The sequence below is a fragment of the Emydura macquarii genome, unplaced genomic scaffold, assembly GCF_026122565.2.
Source record: "Emydura macquarii macquarii isolate MOO-44397 ecotype Brisbane River unplaced genomic scaffold, CSIRO-AGI_Emac_v2 contig_2473, whole genome shotgun sequence".
Taxonomy (NCBI): Eukaryota; Metazoa; Chordata; order Testudines; family Chelidae; genus Emydura; species Emydura macquarii.
In genome coordinates, this window is record NW_027132610.1 from 13,214,536 (window position 1) to 13,237,148 (window position 22,613).

At 42.2% G+C, this 22,613-nt stretch overlaps 1 protein-coding gene across 9 annotated transcripts in view; it reads left to right on the forward strand.

The window, feature by feature from the left end:
• NBEA (neurobeachin) overlaps positions 1-22,613 on the forward strand; it is a 748,678-nt gene that overhangs the window by 338,176 nt on the left and 387,889 nt on the right. For all 9 annotated transcript variants that reach the window (XM_067562991.1, XM_067562985.1, XM_067562986.1 and 6 more), the window contains one exon: positions 11,651-11,778. In XM_067562991.1, coding sequence (XP_067419092.1) covers positions 11,651-11,778 — 128 coding nt within the window. The remainder of the gene's footprint in view (positions 1-11,650; positions 11,779-22,613) is intronic.

A 22,613-nucleotide genomic window follows, 5' to 3' on the forward strand; every position in this document is an offset into this window, starting at 1 on the left:
TTGAAGTACTCAGACACCAAACTATGTCAAATCTTATAATTTAAGCTGATCTTCTAAGGAGTTTATTTTTAAATCATTGTAACCAGTGCAACAGTCATAATTTTTTCCACTAGTACATTAGAAACAATACAATTGTAATGCTTAATAAGAAACAGTTTGGATCCAGAATATATCCTCGAACTTCACTTTTAACTAGAACTCTGTTCTAGTAGTTATGTTCTGATGAGAGCTGGTTGAAAAATTTCCATTGGAATAGTTTTCCACCAGAAAATGCAGTTTCATCATAATAGAAACCTATTGCAGGTATTGTGTCAATTTCAATTAAATTTCCCACGGAAAAAAAGATAAATTGTTTTGAATTTCTCATTTCATTATGATAATGCCAAAATGTTTTGCTTTGATTCATAGGGTTTCAACTTTGATATATTAAAATATTGATTTTTAATACTATGATTATAGTCTATTGAATATTGTATATATTTATTTAATCTGTATTTTGCCTCATTGAAATTAAGCATTTTTCCTTATCAAAATGAAGTGTTTTGACATTACTGGGGGGAAAAAAAGCAATTTGATACTATTGAAACAAAGTTGTTTTTTATTACTCTAAAAGTTTTGGAATTTCCTTTCTATGGGAAATTTCAACATTTTGACTTTTCATTCTGATTTGGAATGAAAATAAATTTGAAAATGTTGGAATTTCCCATGGAATGGAAACTCCATGTTTTGACCAGATCTAGTTCTGATGCTGCAGCTTTTAAAACTAAGTTGGTATAACTGAAAAAGTAAAAGGAAGCATTTTGCCACCAATTCAAAGCACTGGATCTATGTCCCTTACTTCCATCTATGTACCAATTCTGAATGATGATAAAGATTGCCACCCATATTTCCTTTAATTCTATGATAGTTTCCTTTGGGCTTGTCCTATCTTTTTTCACCGCCTATATGGTTTGCCATAATAAAATTATTGTGCAAAGCAGTGAGTGGAGGGAGAGCCAGTGCAGCAGTTAGGCATACTGACATACGTTGACTGCATAGTATAACTGATAGTTGTCAGAGATAGTACCAGATTACCATGCAAAGTGCAGAGGTGACAGTATAGTAAACAACTGGATGCAAGGCATTCATTAACTTCAAATATAAATTAAAGACAAAATAATCAATTTAAATAGTATGTCATGGAACTTTAACTTGTTTTATTTGAGACCCGTATGTTTTTTTTCTAAAATTATTTATTATCTGTATTACAACAGCATCTGGAGGACCCAGGTGGAATTGAGACCCCATTGTGCTCAGTGCTCAATATACACACAGTAACAGTCTCTGTCCCAAAGAGCTTACAACCTAAATAGGCAAGATTACCTTTTTCCCTCCTTCCCTACCCTAGCTCACAGTGGAGTGAAGTGAGTTGCCCAAGGCCACACTGATGGTCTGCAGTAGAGATAGGAATAGAACCCAAATGGCCTGACTCCCAGTCCAGTGTTCTGTCCATTAGAACTAAAATGCACAGGAATATAAGGGTTTCTTTTTTTCTCATTGTTTAAAATGTGTATAAAGGAGCTTATTTTAAGTCTTTGGCTCTTGTTTAGAGTCCTTAGACATCTACAGAAGTCGCATGGATTAGTTTCAATATTTAAAAACTGAATAACTGCATTGTCAGATGAAAAATAAATTATTGATTCTAGTGACTGATGTCCAATGGAAGTTGTACATTTATGATAGTATTATTTCTGGGAAGAAAAGAGATGAAACTGTAGAATATCTGCCAGCATGCAACTTGGCCTCTTTGAGTCTAAAGTCCTACTGAGGATATAAATGCAAAGGCTCAACTGCCATCTTCATTATGTACTTGAAAAAATCTTCCATTTTAGTGAGTTGAACACTTTTTAGACTAAGTGGGTTTTGCAAATGTTTCAGTTTCTCTTGACTGCTATGTAATATAACATTGCTTTCTCCAAGTGTAAATTGGTGAATCTGCCCTATAATAAATTCTTACTGAAAAAGGTAAGATGTTAGGTAGAATTTTGGTGTCCTTGTTAAGGAAACATACATCTTCAGAATCTGTATTTTTATTTAGTTCAAAGAATATTGCAAAAAGAGATATTCCAGGACTGATGGTTAGTGGCCCTTGAGATATAATATTTTGTATAAAAGTATATTTAATATAAGCTGCTATAGCCATTCTTGGTAGGTTTAATCAAATCTGACAGGCAATCCATCTAAGCCTGGTATTTGTACAGATTTAAGTAAACTAAAAGTATACCTAATTTTCTCCCTGGTTACTTTTACATCTAGTAAAACCTTTAATAAGAGTCATGTTTGTGTAACTGCCGTTTTGCCAATTAGTCATTTAGAGTTTGTTTTTCTGCCTTTCCCTTTGGGTTATATAACCTTCTAGAGCATTTAAAGAAAGCATCCTGAATCCCTCTTTGTGACTGTATGATTGAAATCGATTATTAATTGTGAGGTAAATTTATTACATACTTCCTGTGTAATCAACCATACTAATAAGTAGCAAGACCTCTCATCAAGGTGATGTACTTTTTGCTTCGGGGGAAAAGTTATCTTTCTCTACGTCCCGGCGTATAAGAAATCATTTTCATTTTAATCTACTTTATTCTGTTCTAAAAAACAGGGTTACTTACCAGTAACTGTTGTTCTGCGAGATGTGTTGCTCATATCCATTCCAATATAGGTGAGTGTGCGCCACCGTGCACTGGTTCCCGGAACTTTTTTCCCCTTTGCAAGCCCCGTAGGGTTGGCTTAGGCACCCGCTGGAGTGCCGCACTCATGCCGCGGTATATGGTGTGATGCCGACCCTGCGGGCCCTCAGTCCCTTCTTTCTGATTACTCCGACAGCGGGGACGGAGGATGGGTGTGGAATGGATATGAGCAACACATCTCGAAGAACAACAGTTACTGGTAAATAACCCTGTTTTCTACTTCGAGTGATTGCTCATATCCATTCCAATATAGGTGATTAAATAGCCATATCTTGGAGGTGGGTAGGAGTCAACGGTGAGCTGCTCTCATGAGCACAGCCCTGCTGAACCCCACGTCCTCTCTCACCTGCTGCACGATGGCGTAGTGGGATGTAAAGGTGTGGACTGACAACCAGGTAGCTGCTTTGCAGATATCCTGCAGGGGCACTCTCTCCAGGAAGGCAGCCGATGAGGCCTGGGCTCTGGTTCAGTGCGCTGAAACAGCTCCTGGAAGCGGCACCTTTGCCTGCTCGTAGCAGCTCCTGATGCAGGCGGTGATCCAGGTGGAGATGCACTGTGTGGAGACAGGTGAGCCTTTCATCCGGTCCGCCACTGCCACAAACAGCTGTGTTGACTTCCGGAATGGCCGCGTCCGCTCAATGTAATAGGCGAGGACTTGTCTCATATCCAGCAAGTGCCATCTCTGCTTCTCCTTAGAACCGTGCGGTTTAGGAAAGAACACGGGGAGGAAGATATCCTGGTTATAATGAAATAAGGTGCACCTTCAGGGAGGCCAGCGCTAAACCCTGGAGCTTGAGGCGGAGCAGGTACTCCAGGATAGCCTGTATAGGTGAGGAGCTCGGTGGGATGCCCCAGGACTCCGCCCAACCAGCCTCCACTTGGCCCGGTACACCACCTGAGTGGAGGGTTTTCTGCTGCCCAGCAGAACCTGTTGGACCTGCACTGAGCAGGCTCTGTCTCCCTCTGTCAGCCACAGAGTCTCCATGCCGCCAAGTGGAGGGAGTCCAGGTCCAGGTGCAGCAGGCGACTCTGGTCCTGGGAGAGCAGGTCATAATGCTTCGGGAGCGTCACTGGCGGGGGTCAATGGACAGATCCAGCAACATGCTAAACCAGTGCTGTCTTGGCCAGGCTGGGGTGATCAGTATGACATCCGCTTTGTCCCTCTTGATTTTCAAGAGGACTTTGGGCAGTAGTGGAATGGAGGGAAACGCATACATCAGGGTCCCCGTCCAATCTATGAGGAACGCTTTGGAGATGGAGCCCAGCTCACAACCCCGGAATGAGCAGAATCTCGGGCACTTCCTGTTCCAGGACGATGCGTACAGGTCCAGTTGGGGAACGCCCCACTTGCGGAAGATAAAAGATATCACCTCCGGATGTAGCAACCAGTCATGTAGAAACGACCTGCTGAGGTGGTCCACCTCGTCGTTCCTGATCCCAGGGAGATGAGAGGCAGATATGTGAAAGTCATGCCTTCACCACAAGGTCCCAGAGTCAAATGGCCTCCTGGCAAAGGGCCGAGGAGCGTGCTCCCCCCTGCCTGTTCATGTAGAACATGGCCGCCGTGTTGTCCATGAGGACCTGCACCATCCTGCCCCTCAGAAATCTGAGGAACACTTTGCAGGCCAGGCGGACTGCCCTGAGCTCCCGGATGTTGATGTGAAGACCCCTCTCGTCTGCCAACCAGAGCCCCTGGGTGCTCAGGTCACTGTTGATGTGGGCCCCCCATCCCACATCCGAGGCATCTGTGATGAGGGTGACCATTGGGGCCAAGTCTCAGAACGCGACTCCCCTCAGTACTTCCTTGGTAGTCCTCCACCAGTTCAGGGAGGTCAGGACCTGTGTGGGAACCATGACCACCCTGTTCAAGGAGTGTCTGGACAGTGCATACACCGAGGCTAACCATGCCTGGAGAGGCCTGAGCTTGAGGCGAGCCAGCCTCACCACATACGTACAGGCCACCATGTGTCCCAACAGCTGCAGGCAGTGCCTGGCTGTCGTTGTGGGGGACCTATGGAGATGATCGATTATGGCGGCCATCGCCTCGAAATGAGGCTGTGGGAGGAAGGCTCTGGCCTGAGTGGCATCCAGGGTGGCCCCGATGAGTGAGATTGGACTTCTGTTTGTTGATAAGCAGTCCCAGTCTGGTGCATGTTGCGCAGGTGAGCTCCAAGCTTTTCCTCACGTGGGCCCTGGACCTGCCCCGGATCAGCCAGTCATCCAGGTATGGAAAGATCTGGACCCCTCTGCAGCATAGGTGGGCTGCCAGCACTGCCATACATTTTGTGGAAACCCTAGGGGCAGACAAGAGGCCAAAGGGCAGGGCTGAGAATAGGTAGTGGCAGCCAACTACCACAAATCGAAGGAAGCGCCTGTGACTGGGAAGGATGGAGGTATGGAAATATGCGTCCTTTAAGTCGAGGGCGGCATACCAGTCCCCTGGATCCATTGTGGGGATGATGGAGGCTAGGGAAACCATACGGAACCTGAGACGTCTGATGAACTTGTTCAGACGGCGGAGATCTAATATAGGTCTCAGGCCCCCCTTTGCCTTGGGGATGAGGAAATACCTGGAGTAGAATCCCCTCCCTACTTCCTGTGGAGGGACTGTTTTCAGAGCCCCGAGGAGGAGGAGGGAATTCACGTCCTGCAACAGGAATTGCTCATGAGAGGGGTCCCTGAAGAGGGATGGGGTGGGGAAGGAGTCTGGGTGAAAGGCCGTAAGCTGAAGGGCATAGCCCCTGTGGACTACACCGAGGACACAATGGTCTGATGTAATCTTTTGCCACTTGGTGTAGTAGGGCCTGAGCCTTTCTAAAAACGGCAGGGACGGATCCAGGTGAAGGGTATTGGTTCCACCCTCAGGCGCACCATCAAAATTGCCGCTTGTTATTGTTGGGCCCCTTGGTACGACCCTGTTGGGATGCCGCAGATGACCCCAACCGGTCATGGCGGCTGAAACCCTTGTATCTGTCCCGGCCCCTCTGGGGCTGGGACGGCCTGGGTGGTGGCCGGGGGGGGCGGCTGGTTTTGGTGCTGGGGCTGTGGCCGGGACTGGTGCCTCGAGGCCTGCGGCGTGTAGAGCCCCAAGGACCTGAGGGCGGCCCTAGAGTCCTTGAGGGCGGCCCTAGAGTCCTTGAAGGCGTGCAGTTTTTCATCGGTCCTATCTGAAAATAGGCCTGTGCCATCAAAGGGCAGGTCCTGGATAGACTGCTGAACTTCTTGTGAAAGCCCAGAGGACTGCAGCTGCGAACACCTCCTCATGGCAATAGCCGAAGCCATGGCTCTGCTGGCGGTGTCTGCGGTGTCGCTGGCAGTCTGTAAGGCCGTCCCTGCCACAGTGGCGCCCTCCTCTAGCACCGTGAGGAAGTCCACTACCTAGTCCTGGGACAGCCCCTCTGTGAACCTCCGCATGGAGGTCCAGAGGTTCAGATTATAGCGGCCGAGGAGCACCTGGTGGTTAGCGATCCTCAGCTGCATGGGGCCAGTAGAATAGACCTTGCGGCTGAAAAGGTCCAGCTTTTTATTATCCTTATTCTTGGGTGTATTGCCCAGGCCGCCCTGTCTGTCCCGCTGGTTGGCAGCATCCACCACTAGGGTCCCGGGGGCTGGGTGGGTGTACGTGAACTCAAACCCCTTCGATGGAACATTGTACTTCTTCTTGGCGCCTTTGGATGCGGGGGCAACCAAGGAAGGGGTTTGCCAGAGAGCCTTGGCCATCTTCAGGACTCTCTAATGTACTGGCAGGGCCACCCTGGACGGTCTTGCTGAGCCAGCCACCCCAAAGAGGGGGTCCTCCTCCTCAGAGAGCTCCTTTAGTTCCAGGTTGAGGTTACTAGCCACTCTCTTTAGGAGCTCTTGGTGAGTTTTAAAGTCTGGCAGGGGCACCCCATGGTCCCTGGTGGTTGCCTCATCAGGGGAGGAGGAGGAGGAGGATTGTGGGAGGGGCCCAGTAGAGGAATCCTCAGGGTCCGATTCCTCCTCCAATGAATGGCCCTTGGCTGGCTAGCTAGGTGGGGGGGGGTGCTTGTTGAGCCACTGACGGTGGGCCAGAGACCATACCCTGCCCCGTCTGAACCCCCCATGGTCCCCAGTTTGGCCACTGCCATGGTCCCTGTGGCCATCCTAGTGCTGGCATGGGTACTGGCTGCGGCATGTCTGGGTGGTGTGCGCGGGACCCTGAGCCGCTGGAGCAGTGCCGGCAGTGTCTGTGGCTCCTGTCTACCTTCATCGAGGATCTGTTCTGCGAGGACCTCAACGACGATGAGGAGCGCCGGTGCCTTCGCATGTGTTGCTGGCGGGGAGGCGTGCGGCTCAACGAGGTGGAGTACGACCTCCGCCTCGGCGCTGAGTGCTGGCCATGCCTCCACGGTACCGAGTCCGACTCCGAGGAGTGCGAGCGGCAGTGTGTTGCCGATGTCTGCGCCGCCAGTGCAGAATCCTTCGGCACCGGGATTCACGCTGGACTATGGTGCCATTGTCCCTCCGATGTCGGTGCCACTTCCTCTGGCACTGGGATCCACGCCAGACTGTGGTCTGGGGAACGAGACCGGTGCCGTGGCGAGCTCGGTGCCGGTGTGCGAGAGCTGCGCATCTTGCGCAAGGTGGAACTATGGCGGCGTCGCCTCGAGCACAAACCCTCCGGTGCCCTGGACCGTCCGCAATGCGGAGGAGCTCGATGACCTGGAGTCAGAGCTGCAAGGGGAGCCCACATGCTCTACCCTCTCTGACCGTCTGGGGGGAGACTTGGACTGTGGTCTCGACCACCCACTGGGACCACCCAGTGCGGGTTTACCCCGAGACACCGGTCCCTGCACCCTTGGCCGATGGGGGAGGGGGATGGAGGCGTGGGCATAGCCAGGAGGTGTAGGTGCTGGAGTAGTCTCAACGGCCCGTGGCTGGTGCATCTCCTGACTCCCCCCAGGCCGCGGTCACGGTGCGGGGGAGTCCTGGAGCTCGGTACCCTGGCGCTTCTTCTTCTTCGGCACCGGTGCCAGAGTAGTGCTTCGCACTGAGGAGACGCTCGGTACCGTGGGCGAACGCGCTGGTTTGGAGTCCGGGCAGAACATGGACTCCATCAGGATAGCCTTCAGGCGCGCGTCTCGCTTTTTCTGTGTGCGCAGCTTGAAGGCTTTGCAGATCCTGCATTTATCCTTTCGGTGTTGCTCTTCCAGACAGCGGAGGCAGCGGTCATGAGGGTCACTCATGGGAAAGGCTTTGCCGTAAGCAGCACAGGACTTGAATCTGGTTGTGCTCGGCATGGCACAACCCTAAGCCCCTAAGTGCTTCTTATCTAATCTAATGCTAATGCTGTACTTAACAACTAACTTAACTATCCTTAATAACTACTTAACTATACTTAATTCAATACTACAATAACAAATAGAGTTCAAAAGGGGAGGCTACTTGTTAGAGAGGAAGAGGCAGATGTTCCAGCAACCGTCACAGGCGGAAAGAAGGAACTGAGGGCCCGCAGGGTTGGTGGTGCCCCATATACCGTGGCATGAGCATGGCACTCCAGGGGGCGCCTAAGATGACCCTACGGGATTTGCTAAGGGGAAAAAAGTTCCATGTATGGTGGTGCACACTCACCTATATTGGAATGAATATGAGCAATCACTTGAAGTAGAACATATATTTTCAGTCTAATCTTTCCAGACTTTCCCCTCTCTGTATTTCTGGATTGTGTGTTTTTTCAGTCAGCAATATAAGAAATTATTAATTCTCAAACTTTAAAAACTTCTTAGAGTGTTATTGTGGCGCCTACAGACATGTTAATTTTGTGATTCAATATACTGTGGGCAGTAAATGTCCTGTCTATGTAAGGAGTAGTTAGTAATCTCCAAATTTTAATTTCCTCTTAAACTCCAGGTTAATAATGTACATAGAGGAGAATGATCTGAGAAGGTTCTGAATTCTTTTAAGTCTATTCAAGTAACCAATGGAATATAGGTTATTTTTGTATTAGGAATTTTTTGTTGATGCATGAAATGAATGCATCTTCCATAATACGTTGTCTGAAGAGTTCTGTGTGATCTTTAGCTAGAAGTGGGGACCAGTGATTGGGAGAAAGCATTAGTTGCTTTTGAACATGGATTGGGAACTCATTCCTCTGTGCATACTGCAGGCAAATACTTATTATTCTACCTGCTGGCAGCAAGTTGGGGTGTACTACTGCTACCACTGAAGTCAGTGGCAAACTCCTATTCACTTCAGAGGGAGCAGGAACAGTCTCTTTATTAGTTTACCCACTAATTCAATGGGTCCTGTCTATCGTATGTATTTTTGTGGCCCTCATCAATCTAGTATCTGAAAAACTTCAGAAGAGAAGAACTGGATGGGTATTTGTAATATGATGCAGAGCCTTTCACATGTAGGTCAAACAATTCAAATAGTTTTAATTTGATCCACAGTTGAATTGGACTACACTGAAAAAATACATGAAGGATTAGAGAGTTTCCACTTTGTCCTGAACATCTGCAAATTGAGTGGAAAAGGCATCATTAACTTATTACAAAACACTCTTAAAAGCCCCTTATTTGAGAAGTGGAGAGGGATTATATTAACTCCCTATCTGGGGTTTCCTTATTACTGCACATTGCATTCTGAGTCATTCTAGTTTCACAGAATGGGTAAGTGTCTGTGGCAGGCAACTGCAGGACCACATTAGCCTGTGTCTCTACCTTTCTTCTGCTGTGTGTGTTTGGGTAGGGGAACAGCAGACAGGTCACATGCTCACTTGAAAATATATTTTGGATCTGCGTGGTGGCCAGTTTAACTTGACAAGCCTCATGAGGAGTGAAGAAAAGCAGGAGTCTGCTAACCAGTTAGACTTGAACTGAGAAAGGCATCCCCTCAAAGTTATCAAGAACAGTGTTGAGTAACAGGCCACAAAATCTCCCTTCTGGATTGGGTGGATAAATCACAAGAGTTTATGTTAATTTCAAAACTTGCAAGCATCAGCATGGTACCACTCAAGCTTTACTTGAAGTTTTCAAAGTTAAGTGAACGCCAAACTCAGGAGTTGTGAGCATATCTATGGTGAAACTATATAAATAAAAATTAGTGGATTTTGCCCTATTCTGTTCTTGTTACCTTATTTCTAGCAGCAACTGTAGTGTTCTGCAAATCCAATATGTGAATTTCAGTTTGTACAAACAGCGGTGCAATGCACTGCAAGAAAAGAATCAAAATGATTTAGAGTTGTTGGAAGATACCTTCTGATCTGTAGTAACGTCATCTGTTTTATATTATTTATTATAAGTTAAAGGCTTTCACATGAATTTTATTTATATATAGTTATATATGTAGTGGAAGCCTTTGAAAGCTCAGTATTCACCATCCCAGGTATCATTAATAATTTTAGTTTCTTCCTGTACTTAGAATATTATTCTTAATTATTTAAGTGCTGACAATTTTCTCAGTGCTGTACATGAAGCAAAATGAAGACCGTTTTGGCCTCCAAAGGTTTGCAGTTCAGAGGCAAAGACTACTAAAGAGGAAAAACCCTAGTTCCCTTCTCTGTTTTTAAACTAATGTTTCATCTGTTGTGGGAAACACAAAATACTTTGAATCTTTAGTACAGATTTGAAAGAGGAGAAGGAGGTAGTCAAGCCACTGATGGGGAAGGGAGTTAAATGCATGGGAGAGTCCAAGGAGAGACAGTAACTCAGTCATAATGGAGTAGCACATGTAGAGTATTTAATAACACCTGCTAGACTTGGAACTCTAGACAAAGGATTATTACTTGTTTTTATTTATATTAGGGTAGCACCTAGAAGCCCCCATAATGCTAGGCAGTGTACAAACAAATACTGAGAAACAGTCCCTGCACCAAAACACTTAGTGTAAATAGATAAGACAAAGAAGAATGTGAAAACAGAGGTGCAGAGAAGTTAAATGACTTACCCAAGGTTACACAGCTAGTAAGTGCCAAAGCCAGCGAGTAGAATCCAGGTCTCCTGACTCACGGTCCAGTGCCTTATCCACTGGATCACTTTGCCTAACATCTCAAAGCTAGAGTTTGTCATCTGAAAGTTTTTCAAGAAAGCAAGAATGTTTTTATGAGGTGGTCTTAAGTCATTAAAAACCCTTCTCTTCATCCTTCTGGAGTTCATGAAAAGTAATGAAATACTGTATCTCTGAGGAGAGTGCAAAGTTGTTGCTGCAGGGCAATTGCCAGTGCACATTTATACTATTTTTTGAGATATTTAAAATGCAGTTATTGATACTTTGTTCACTTGTATAAGACAAGCAGGATAAACATTACAAGAAAGAAAAATGAAATTAGACTCTTCATTATGGAAGGTGATATAAAAAGGGAAAATTAAGTTTGGGCTAAATCAGGCACATTCAGATTGGCTATTTCAATACTGAGACTCCTTGCCTCATGAGTGAAAGCTCATTTGGGAAAAAAATGCATACAATGAGAACATTTAAAAGTTGGACATTTTCCGCACTGCAGTATTTTCACCTTTTAATAGAATGTTCTGTACTTAAAAGGTAAACTCAATGAGGTTTATAGCTTACAGCCATATGTTTTTAAAGTGAAATCGTGGTCTTTTTTTTAAGCACCACAAACACACTTCATTAGTTGAGCTGATAGATTAAAAGGATTTGCATTTCGATGCCTGGGGTTCCCTCACCATCCCTTAAAACAAGAATAAAATGCTTTCTACTTTGTATTGATGTCTGAGTCCTGGTTAGTTAGTAAGACTGCCATTTTCCTGAGCTGGACATGAGTTAATGTTTGTTTACTAACTGAAGTAATGCTTTTCAACCCTGTATTGTTAATCAAACCACAGTCAGCCATTCCATGATCAGGAGACACTAATACTTACAGCATTAATTAGGAAACAGTCATGATGTGATATTATTTAACTGTTGATATTTATTTGTCTTCATCACACATGCTTTGTTTTCAACAGCATCACTGCAAAGCTTGAAAGAGCATTAGAAAAGGTGGCCCCACTCCTGCGTGAAATTTTTGTAGACTTCGCCCCTTTCTTGTCCCGTACACTGTTGGGCAGTCATGGACAAGAACTGTTGATTGAAGGTACTGATCCATTATTAAATTCCTAATGTCTTGGCTATTATTTTATACAAAAGGCACAAATTACTATGTACACGTGAGTTTTTAATTAATCTTTCCTTTCCAGAAGAGTTTATATAACTATTTAGTGATGCATTAAGGAATTTAAATAGATATAGTTTAATTTCCTGTAACTTGTTTCCTATTTGAGTAATGCTTAAGGATTCATAAAAATTGACTACTTGTGTTTCCAGTTTCTTAACTTGTTTTGTAAGTGGCACTTTGGGTATATGCACAAGCTGTTCATCCTGGCTTTCAAGCAAACATAACATAATTTACTTCTTTAAAATACTAAGAGTGTGTAAGTCAGTCCGATTTTTAAGAGACTAGAAAAATGAGAGCGCAGATTAAAATAATTGAACCTATGGAAAGAGGAATGAGACTGTGCTAAGATAGATAATGCATAGAAAGAGAAATGGAACATTCCATGGTAAGTAACCCTACTTACGCCCCATTGTGATGGATTTACATAGGACAATTACAAAATACATAGAATAAGGTAACAATATGGTCTACAGCAGGGAGGGTTGAAGGGTAATTATTGTTAAATGGAACATTCTCAGAATATTTAAAAGGTTTTTAGTTCATGTTTACATATTGTCCTAACTGCCTAGTGGTCACAAAGTTTTGGGAAAACAAATGTATAGACTTTGTACACTATTTTTATTCACAATATGCAAATATTTACTGTTTACCATGAACAAAGATATTCATGCAAAACAGCAAAGTTTATACATACAAAGATCTACACAAGGGCTATTATCAAAAACAACTTTTTGTTCAAATTCTCCATCCAAAGTTCCTTCTCTCATGGACACATACCAACCAAATACTAATATGTAATTATCCCACCGCCCAGAGCCATCATCTCCCACCACGTGCCCTTCTTCTATCCTTAATGCTCAGTATATTTGGATCTGGCGATTTTGGCTATTGGGCAGTTGGCCTTAAGTTGTTTGTCCAGATATACCAAAAGGAAGACAGGAGACACTTGATATTAATCAAGTTTTAATCAATCTACAACTTTATTATTAGATATCTGGCACTGCCTGGCTGATAAGTGTACAGTGCAGGTTCATTCAGTAACTACCGAGGGGTCTTCCACTAGCCCCCCTCCCCGTTTTTTTCATCCATATCCCCCCAGTCCACCCATTGCTGGGACCTTAGCATCCACCCCCCTTGCTCCTTGCTGTATCATTCATAGGAGCCCCATAACCTCCCCTGCCCTATTCCATTCCTTTAACCAACGTCTCCTTTTTAAGTCCTTTACCAAACCATTTATCTGGTCACTGTATACCTTCCCTATGCATTGGACATCCACCCCATACTTACATGATGGTTGCAACATATAGCCTAACTTCCTTCATGACACATGTTAACAAAGCCCTCCCTGAGCCCGCCCGCTGTGTGGAAGGCAAAATAGCCCACACTCCACCTAGGCCAATCTGGTGGTGAGGGAAAAATTCCTTCCCAGCCCCCTAAAAGAGGGCAGCTAGCAATGCCCACAGCAGGTATTTTGCCATCTCAAGGGGAGGGAGGGTGGGTGCTGCAGCAGTTCTGACCTCTCTTCTCCCTTCCCCTCCCCCCCCCAGCCACACCTGTAGAACACTCTTTTTTCCCTTGGCCAGCTGGACAACATCCTGCCTGCTTAAAGGAGTGGTGCGATTATTTGTCTAGTTATTCTGTAACACGAGGAAAGCTGTTTGAATGCAATAATCCCCCACATGGGTTCAAATATTTTCTATTGTCTCATAGTTTTACAATTGTGAAAGGAAACTATTGATTTCATTTAAATACATTTAAAGCTACTGGGCAGGGATTTTCCAAGAAATTTGAGGTGAATCTAAGCTCTTTCACTGGATTCCAGCCTTAGTACCTTATTCCAGGGAAATTACTGGTGGCACATCTTTGCAACTTTGGCTACAACATTATTTGAATTAATCCTTTAAAAGTCAGAAAACGGAAAAAAAATCATAGCAGTGTGTTCGATTTCTATTTGACAGATATTGTTTGGTTTCACTCTGTTTCTTACAAAGCACAAACCAGCTTGGCTTAGTTTCATTTAGATCCTTTCTTAAGACCAATTCCTACTGGTGCTACCACTGGCTTAGCTATATTGGTGGGAGCCCTAGGCATGAACTCTAGTGACAATTGTCAGAAGCCACAGGATCCCTGGCCACAGTTGCGCTCCAGCAATACAACTGAACCAGTGTCAGCACTAATGGGAATTTTCTCTACAATACTTTGCAACACACACAAAGTGCAACCTAGAGAAGTAGCATTTATCTTGTCATTACATGTACCTTGTTGCCATGAAGAGCAGTATTTCAATATGATCTCATGGTGATAGATTTTGGTTGTCACAACTGCATATCAGCATCATTAATGATATTAACAAAGCTCAGGGAAAGAGAATATTTGTTGCCTTTGTTCCATATATTGGCTGTTTGCCTGTAAAGAAATAAAGCAAAACTTTTTATAGTTGGACACAACAGCTATTACTGGGGATTTTGTGTTTTATAATAAAAGAGCAGATTTTTGAATAAATAGCTATTTAGAACCCAGCAAATTTTTACTGCAGGTTTTTAACAGTTTTTAGACCAAATTTTGAACCTACACTTGTTAGTGTGTTAGCTGAACACGAATATATTCATCTCATTAAAAAAGAGAGAGGATTTCATTTGTGTCCTACAGTTTTACATTTTAAATTCCTCCCCTTACTATTTGATGTACTTATTTCTCTAGTTACTCTTAAGGCTGGTCTCTTCTAATTTTCAAAGCTTTCATCAAAATGTGCAATTATATTCATCAGAAAGAAATTGCTGTTAAAATAGATAATTAATCAGACTACTACTAGAAAGATCTGAGACAAAAGTTTCTTAATACAAGAGTGTCTGTTATCCATATGTACTAATGGAATGTCAGCAAAAAAATTTTCTTCCACACTGGATAATCATTCTTTTCACCCAAGAGAAGATAATTAATCTTGTCCTGTAATTTATTGTTGCATATCTCACCTATACCACATTCACATCTACACATAGTTCATTTATTTCTCTTTTGTTACTTATGCAGTCTAAAATTTTCGAAATTGGACATCCAGAGTTAAGCAACTAAATTATATTTTGACACCTACATAAGTAATCTCATTTTCAAATATGCTTAGAACTCATAGCTCCCATTGAAGTAAGGCCAGTTCCTTTGGTGCTTAGTTTGTAGGCACCAGTGTTTGAAAATGATCCACTTAATGCAAGAGAGATTTCTTGTCTACTTAGAACAGTTCCAGAGGGGTATCCATGTTAGTCTGTATACAGCAAAAACAATGAGAGTTCTGTGGCACTTGAAAGACTAACAAATTTAATTTTTGTAGGCATAAGCTTTCGTGAGACTTCAGACTTTCAGCTCACTTCATCAGATGCAGAGGTAGAATATATATCTACAAAAATTAAATTTGTTAGTCTTTCAAGTGCCACAGAACTCTTGTTTTTTTTTCTTGTCTAGTAGTAGTTTTTCTTGATTGAGAGTACTGTTCCCTCCTTAAGCTATGAAGATGATCAAAATAATGGGTTTTGACAAGCAAGCTGCTTTAGGCACATTCAGTGTTACTTGTAAAGGAAAAAGAAACTACTTGCTTATTGTAGTGTTATATATAATAAATGTGCTTGGGGTTAATCTGGCTATTTTAAATATTTATATAGTGCTTATCTTGATACCTAAGCATTGATCAATAGGAGTAATTATATCAATGGAGAATTTTCTATTCAGAGTAATTTCCTAGCATTTCTTTATTAAAAAGGCTATGATCCCCTTGTCCCTTCAAAGGGCATCTCCCTGACTCTACTGAACAGAGTTTACCAGTGGAATTCTTCCTAGGATGTGAATGCACAGAATTCTTGTGCAGTGTCTTGATCATGTAAGCTGAATCTTTTATTGGCAAATAACAATTAGCTTGTCTGTTCTCTGTGTAAGAATTTGATCTACTGTTTTATATGTTTAAAGATTTTAATTATAACAAGATTACAAAGTAGTAAATAAACTTAATTTCATCTAGTTTTGAGTTGCTGCCTCTTTTTCAAATTGATCAACATAAAATTGTTTATTGTATGTTGTAAAACATATTTCCTTTTAATTACTCAAGTTTGAAGCATAAATCTTTCAATCCTTATCTTGCTGTCTTTCAAAATCTGCATGTTTGTTTGTTTGTTTTGCATGGTTCTAAAGCATCTACCATAGCTACCAACAGCTTAATTCCGTGAGGTGCTAAACACCATCAGTTATTATTGATGCCAGTAGAAGATGTTGGCCCTCGGCCCTGATGGATCTAGGCTCTTCTCTGTTTGTAGTTCTATTTATAACTGCACAGTTGTTGAAATCCATGTAATAAATTACATAGTAATGGGTGCAATTATAACCCAAATTATCTAGCAGTCTGCTTACTAAAATATGCATGCTGAGACAGCATCTAGCACTCCAAACCTTTGAGCAACTTCAAACAGCCACTACTTTCAAACTAAAAAAATCTGCCCTTATTCTTTCCCCCCTTTCAAAAAAAAAAAAAAATCTGTTATAGAAATGTGTTCCTTACCTCACCAAATAATGGAATTCCATTGTTAATGTCACAATAGCAGTATTCAGAACGTAAGACAGACAATTTTAAGTGCTGAAATCTAGTAGCCCACCATTTAAACTATTAGAATCCTGTTGATTGATACATGCCACTCTATTCTACCCCGATACATCTTGAGATATCAAACCATAAGTTCACAATATTAGAAAGGCTATTTTAGGTGATGGGTAGAGGTTCCTAAACTATTAGTTATAATTGTTCTCTCCCTCCACGACCTGCACAGTTCTTCTCCCAGTTCTTAGCATTTGGGCTTTACATATATAGGGAGAGGGAAAATAACAATATTTTTTTAAACTCTAGTATTTCTGAACTAATTTCAGTATGATTTATTTATAATATATATATAAAATGTGTGTATATATATCTGATATGGTAGAATAAAAGTTTTATGCAGGTCTTTCAAAAGTGCACCAATAACTTGCTGCATTAATCAAGAGGTGAAGCCATGAGTAATCTCAAAACTCTGGATGATAAAATCTGTATACTACACCATGCTATCATTACATTAACTGTATAGATTCATAGATTATAAAACCAGAAGCAACCATTGTGATCTAGCCTGACCGCCTGTATAACATAGACTATCGCATTTCCCTCAGTTAATAACTGGAAGCACAGTGTCAGTCCATGGGAACTTCTCCTGGCTTATTGAGTGAGAACTCACTGCTCAGACAATAAGTACAATACTGTTTACATTTTGAGAGGAGATGATAGGGTCTGGCTGCTGTGGTCTTATCAGCCCTGAGCCAGAGACAAGCAATCATTTGAGACCAGAGAAAGGAATTGAGCCACTAAAGAGCAGTACCATCCACTCCTCAAGTGTGGCAGCATCTTGTGATCAATGGTATCCATAGCAGGTGATCGAGTTAAAAGAATCAACATGAACACTTTGCCCTCTCCTATCACTAGAAGAAAATGCATCGATACTAATTGCACAGTTTGTCCGATTTCCAGGTCTAAAACCTGAATGGCTTGTAGCTTTTGTGTTTGAGTATGCATGATTAGCAATTTCTCCTAATAGACTGTGACATTATGGGAATTCCTTTGGTATACTTTGCTGAAAAACTGGTAGTACTGTGTGCTCAAAATTTCTCTCCTCCTTTCTCATAGAGATTGTTTAAGCTTTTTTGTTATAATTCCTATGGTCTAGAGCAGTTTCTCTTAAATAGTGTTCCGCGGAACCCTGGGGTTCCACGGGCTGAGTTGAAGGGTTCTGCAAAAAAGCGGAACCGTGCCGCCGAAATCAACACAAATAACGCGCCGCAGAACAGCTGGCAGCGCGCGCCGCGGAACGGGAAGATTTCCTGGACTTGTCGGTGGAGGGCATCACAAGGCCGTGCAAGGGTGCCGCGGCGAAGTATAATTGAGAAACACTGGTCTAGAGCACAGATGCTATCAAGCTGTCTGTCTCCATGCGGACATCTAGCTCTCTTCTGCTAAATACTGTTCATTCTCTCCCTCTCCCTCTCCCCCCTGCCACATCAGACTCCTAATTTTATTCACATACCCAAGAACTATTCTTTTCAGCTACTCAGATTCTTTTGCTAATAATTTGGCGCGCTTCAGTAGGCCAAACAATCAGCAGTCTGATTGATTAAAAATCAATATTAACATAGAGGGGAAAAAGAAGTTAAACTCTCTATGTGTAACAATAGCCCTCTTCCTTCCAGATCCTGCCTATGCACTCCGTCTGGGTCTCCAAAATGGCTACTGCATGTGTGTCATCTTTTTGTTTTCTCCCCCGAAACTTGTGCTGGTCCACGGTCCGCGGAGTTCAAAGAGCCCAGATCAGGGACCATCTTGAAAGCATAAATTCTTTCGGTGGGTACACAAATAATGTAACAGATCTCTGACAAAGAGAGAAAACACTTTGTCAAAATTCATGACAGACCTATCTCCCTAAACACCTGAGAAGATGGAGATTATGCCTTATGCCATTTTCTGTAGCAAAAAGCAACTAGAGCCCAATTTTGGGCGCAATTCCCAATATATATTGGCCTGGACAACTTTCAGCTGTTCAGGTACCTAGATGCTGAGCAGGGAGAGTTGTATATTTCACCATTGACTTGCACAACCGAACAATTTTTACTCATCTCACTGCTTATTGTTTTCCTTTATCTTCTGAATCTACTATAAACACTTGCAACAAAATCCCAGCAAAACAGCACTGCTGTCTCTGAAAGACTTTAACAAGCCTCATATGGGTAAAAGTTGGCAACAAGAATTTGAGGTACAGATAAGTGACTTGCTTCAGAACTTCTGAAGAGTATTCAGTATCACTAACAATGCATTGAACAACTGAATATTATTAGAACATTTGATGAGAGTGGCTTTACACATGTGGAATGTTTGTGCATTGCTTTCATGTGGTATTTCATGAGTTTTTGTAATAAAAAATGGAATTTGCAGGATTTGGTTCCAATCACATGAAAATCAGCAGGTGTTTATAAAATAAGCCAAAAAAGTCCCTTAAAAAGCCTGAAACAGAAATTTGATTCAAAGTATCACTACAGAGTGGAATTCTACCTTGCATATTTTACAGTCCCTTTCGAAACAGAAACAAGTTGCTCATGAATTCACTTAAACTGTCTACAGCTTATTGGAATTTCGTATATCAGTTATGCAGGATTCTTTCCCTAATTGAGACTACCATATGAGATGTTACTGAAACAGCCTCCCTGTGTACAGTCATACCACTTAAAAGGCTTCTAGAACATGAAATGTTTCTTACAAACGAACATTTTGGCAAATCAGATCTGTATGAAGAGATACCATATTACAAATTTGCCAGCAATCTGGATCAGAGAATGATGTACTATGGAATGACGACAGGTTAAAAGGTCAGTAAAAAATCAGCATATTTACAAGATTGCCTTCCCACCGACTGAAGATTAAAGATTTTACAGCTTCCATTCCATTTGACAGAAAAAGCTATTTGACATAAAGTTTACAGATCTTTGAATACACAGGAGGAACTAAAGAGAACTGAGAAACCTCAGCTTATTTTAGCTACAGTGCAATCTTCCCTTACCGCCTGCCACAAGACAGTTATAGAAGAGTGCTCTGTGTCTTTAACAATATACTACTAGCTTGATGAGCCATTTAAATAGGTTGTATGAATACTGGGAAGTACGGAATGAGATATGTCCTGCTCTTTCAGGTTTAACTCCTGAATTGCTAAGATTCCCACCCAGAAGTGTGTGTTCTGAACACGTTTAACATGGCAGAAAAATATTACAGATCAGAGTTCGATAGCTACTTAAAAATGCATAGCATCTGGCACTTTTTTTGAAAAGTGAACCTGCAGTAATTAATTTCACATATACGTGTACTTCTGCTAAAGAAAGTCAATCATGGTATAATGATCTGAAACCTTACAAAGAGGCTTTGCAATGTGTTACAGGTTAATTATTTATGCCCTTTCCTTTGTCTTTAGCTTGTGTGGTCCAAGTCTAACTTTAGGAGGATAGGGATTGTCGATTGGTACTTTGATTCTGTCTTATCACTATTACACCAGTTAACAACACAAGACATCTTTATGATTCAAAATGTAAAAATTCCAAGTACAGCAGAAGCTATTGTGGATCTATTTCTTACCAGCAGAGAACAATTGATTGAAAATGAGAGAATAATATGAAAGCCTCGAACCACCTACCTTCATTCAGTATAATAAAGAATGGATTCATAGAACAGAGCATTAAAAAGGCATTTGATTTCAGTTAAAGTAGATTTTAACAAATTAAGAAATCTGGGTAAGAGCTCTTAGGAAGAAATACTGAAACCCATCTTTGAAGGTGATGAAATGACTCAGAAATGGCTGAAAGGCTGAATTTTGTCTTTAAAATGTCATTAACAAAAATGGAAATTTTATTACTAGGAAACAAGGAAGACTTCATACAAATTACTCTTCACAGAGAGTAGGTAAGGGAGTGCCTGGAAAATGTGAACATATAGAAATTGGACCAAGGGACATTCATGGATTTCTCAGGCCCTGTTTGCTATGTGCAGTCTTGGACAGCCCATCCCAGGTTTTTTTTCAAGCTAGTTGTCCCTCTTCAGCTCTCAAGCCATTGAGAAAACCTGAACAGGATTGCCTCTGTGTCCAAAACCATATTAGAGTACCGCCCCCCTGAGCCCTTCATGGAATCCTGCAAATGTAGGGCTGGAAGGCATCTCAAGAAGTCACCAAGTCCTGCTTTCTGAACTGTGGCAGGATCAAGTGAATCTGGACCATTTCTGACAGGTGTTTCTCCAACCTGTTTTTAAATACCTCCAATGATGGGAATTCCACAACCTCCCTTGAAAGCTTATTCTAGAGCATAGCTACCCTGACAGTTAGAAAGTTGTTTCCAATATCTAACCTAAATCTCTCTTGCTTCAGGTTAAGCCCATTACTTTTTGTCCTATCTTCAGTGGACCTGGAAAACAGTAGATCCCAATCCTCTTTATAACAGCCCTTAACATACTTAACGACTGTTATCAAGTTCCCCCTCAATCTTCTCTTCTCAAAACTAAACTTGCCCGGTTTTTTAACCTTTCCTTGTAGATCAGTCTTATGATGTGGATTGACACATTTTATCATTTTTGTTCCTCTCATTTGGACTCTCTCCAATTTGTTCACATGTGTCCTAAAGTGTGGCACCCAGAACTGGACACAACTCCAGTTGAGGCCTCACCAGTGCCAAATAGAACAGAACAATTACCTCCCTTGTCTTATGTACAACACTCCTGTTAATACATCCCAGAATGTCATTAGCCTTTTTTGCAGATGTATCACATTGACTTGAATTTGTGATCCAGTGTAATCTCCCAGATCCTTTTCAGTGGTACTACCACCTAGCCAGCTATTCCCCATTTTGTAGTTGTGCACCTGATTTTTCCTTCCTAAGTGAAGTACTTTACACTTGTCTTTACTAAATTTCATCTTGTTCAATTTAGACCAATTCTTCAATTTGTCAAGGTCATTTTGATTCTAGTCCTGTCTTCCAAAGTGTGTGCAACCCCTCCCAACTTGACATCATCCACTAATTTTATAAGCATACTCTCCCCTCCATTATCCAAGTCATTAGTAAAAATATTGAATAGTGACAGATCCTTCTGGGACCCCACTAGACATACTGTACCAGTCTGACAGCGATAACAGAATATGGTCATTCAACCAGTTGTGCACCCACCTATAGTAATTTCATCTAGATCATATTTCACTAGACATTCTCATAAGCAAACATGTGGGATAATGTCAAAAGCCTATACTAAAATCGAGATATATCACATCTACTGCTTCCCCACTCTCCACTAGGCCAGTAAGTGCCAAATAAGGAAATACTTGTACTCCTTTGGTCTTGGTACATTTAAGGTCAGTGACTTAAGAACATAAGAATGGCCATACTGGGTCAGATGGGTAATGGTCCATCTAGCCCATTGGTATCTTGTATCCCCCATCCCTTTCTCTTGCAGCCAGCTAGCCCGCTTTTATGCAGAATCACTTTGTTTTTGTTTTTCTGCCAATTTGTCTCATCCGGGAAAGAACCTGGAAAGACGTACTTGGTGTTGCTCCTAGAAAAGAATTTTATAAAGGCTTTCTGAACAAGCCCTTTCATTTACAAGCACTACTGTAACATATCCTGTAGGTGGACTCATCACATCAGACAAGTGAAACTGCTGCATGGTAACAATGGACTACATAGTAGAATTTTTTAAGGACAAGCATCTATTTTCCTTATATAATTTTCTCCTCCTCTATCCAAGTCCAAAGAAAAAGGAGGCACTGTGCCAGAAAATTATCACTATCTAAAGGATGTTCATGCTGTGATTGCTTTTCCCTACAGGCAGCATTTCTCCAGTTCTTATTCCACTTAATTCATCATTCAGAACCCAACAGGGGACTCTGTTTGATTTTGTACTTGAAATGGTTCGACTGGTATTTGCCCCACTCCCTCACCCCCATGAGGTTTAAAATGGAATCAATCTACACATGGATCCTAGCAATTGCTCAAGGGAGCTATCTAGCCTTGATAAACCTGTAGGATGAGAATAATATCCCAGTGCCAGGTTTTGCCCTGGAACATTTCTTTTATAATACCATATAACAGTCCTTTACCTTCAGCCTGACTTCAATACCCAGGGACTTTCCAAAACTGATGTTGGTAAGGGTTGTTTGTCACAGCCTTTC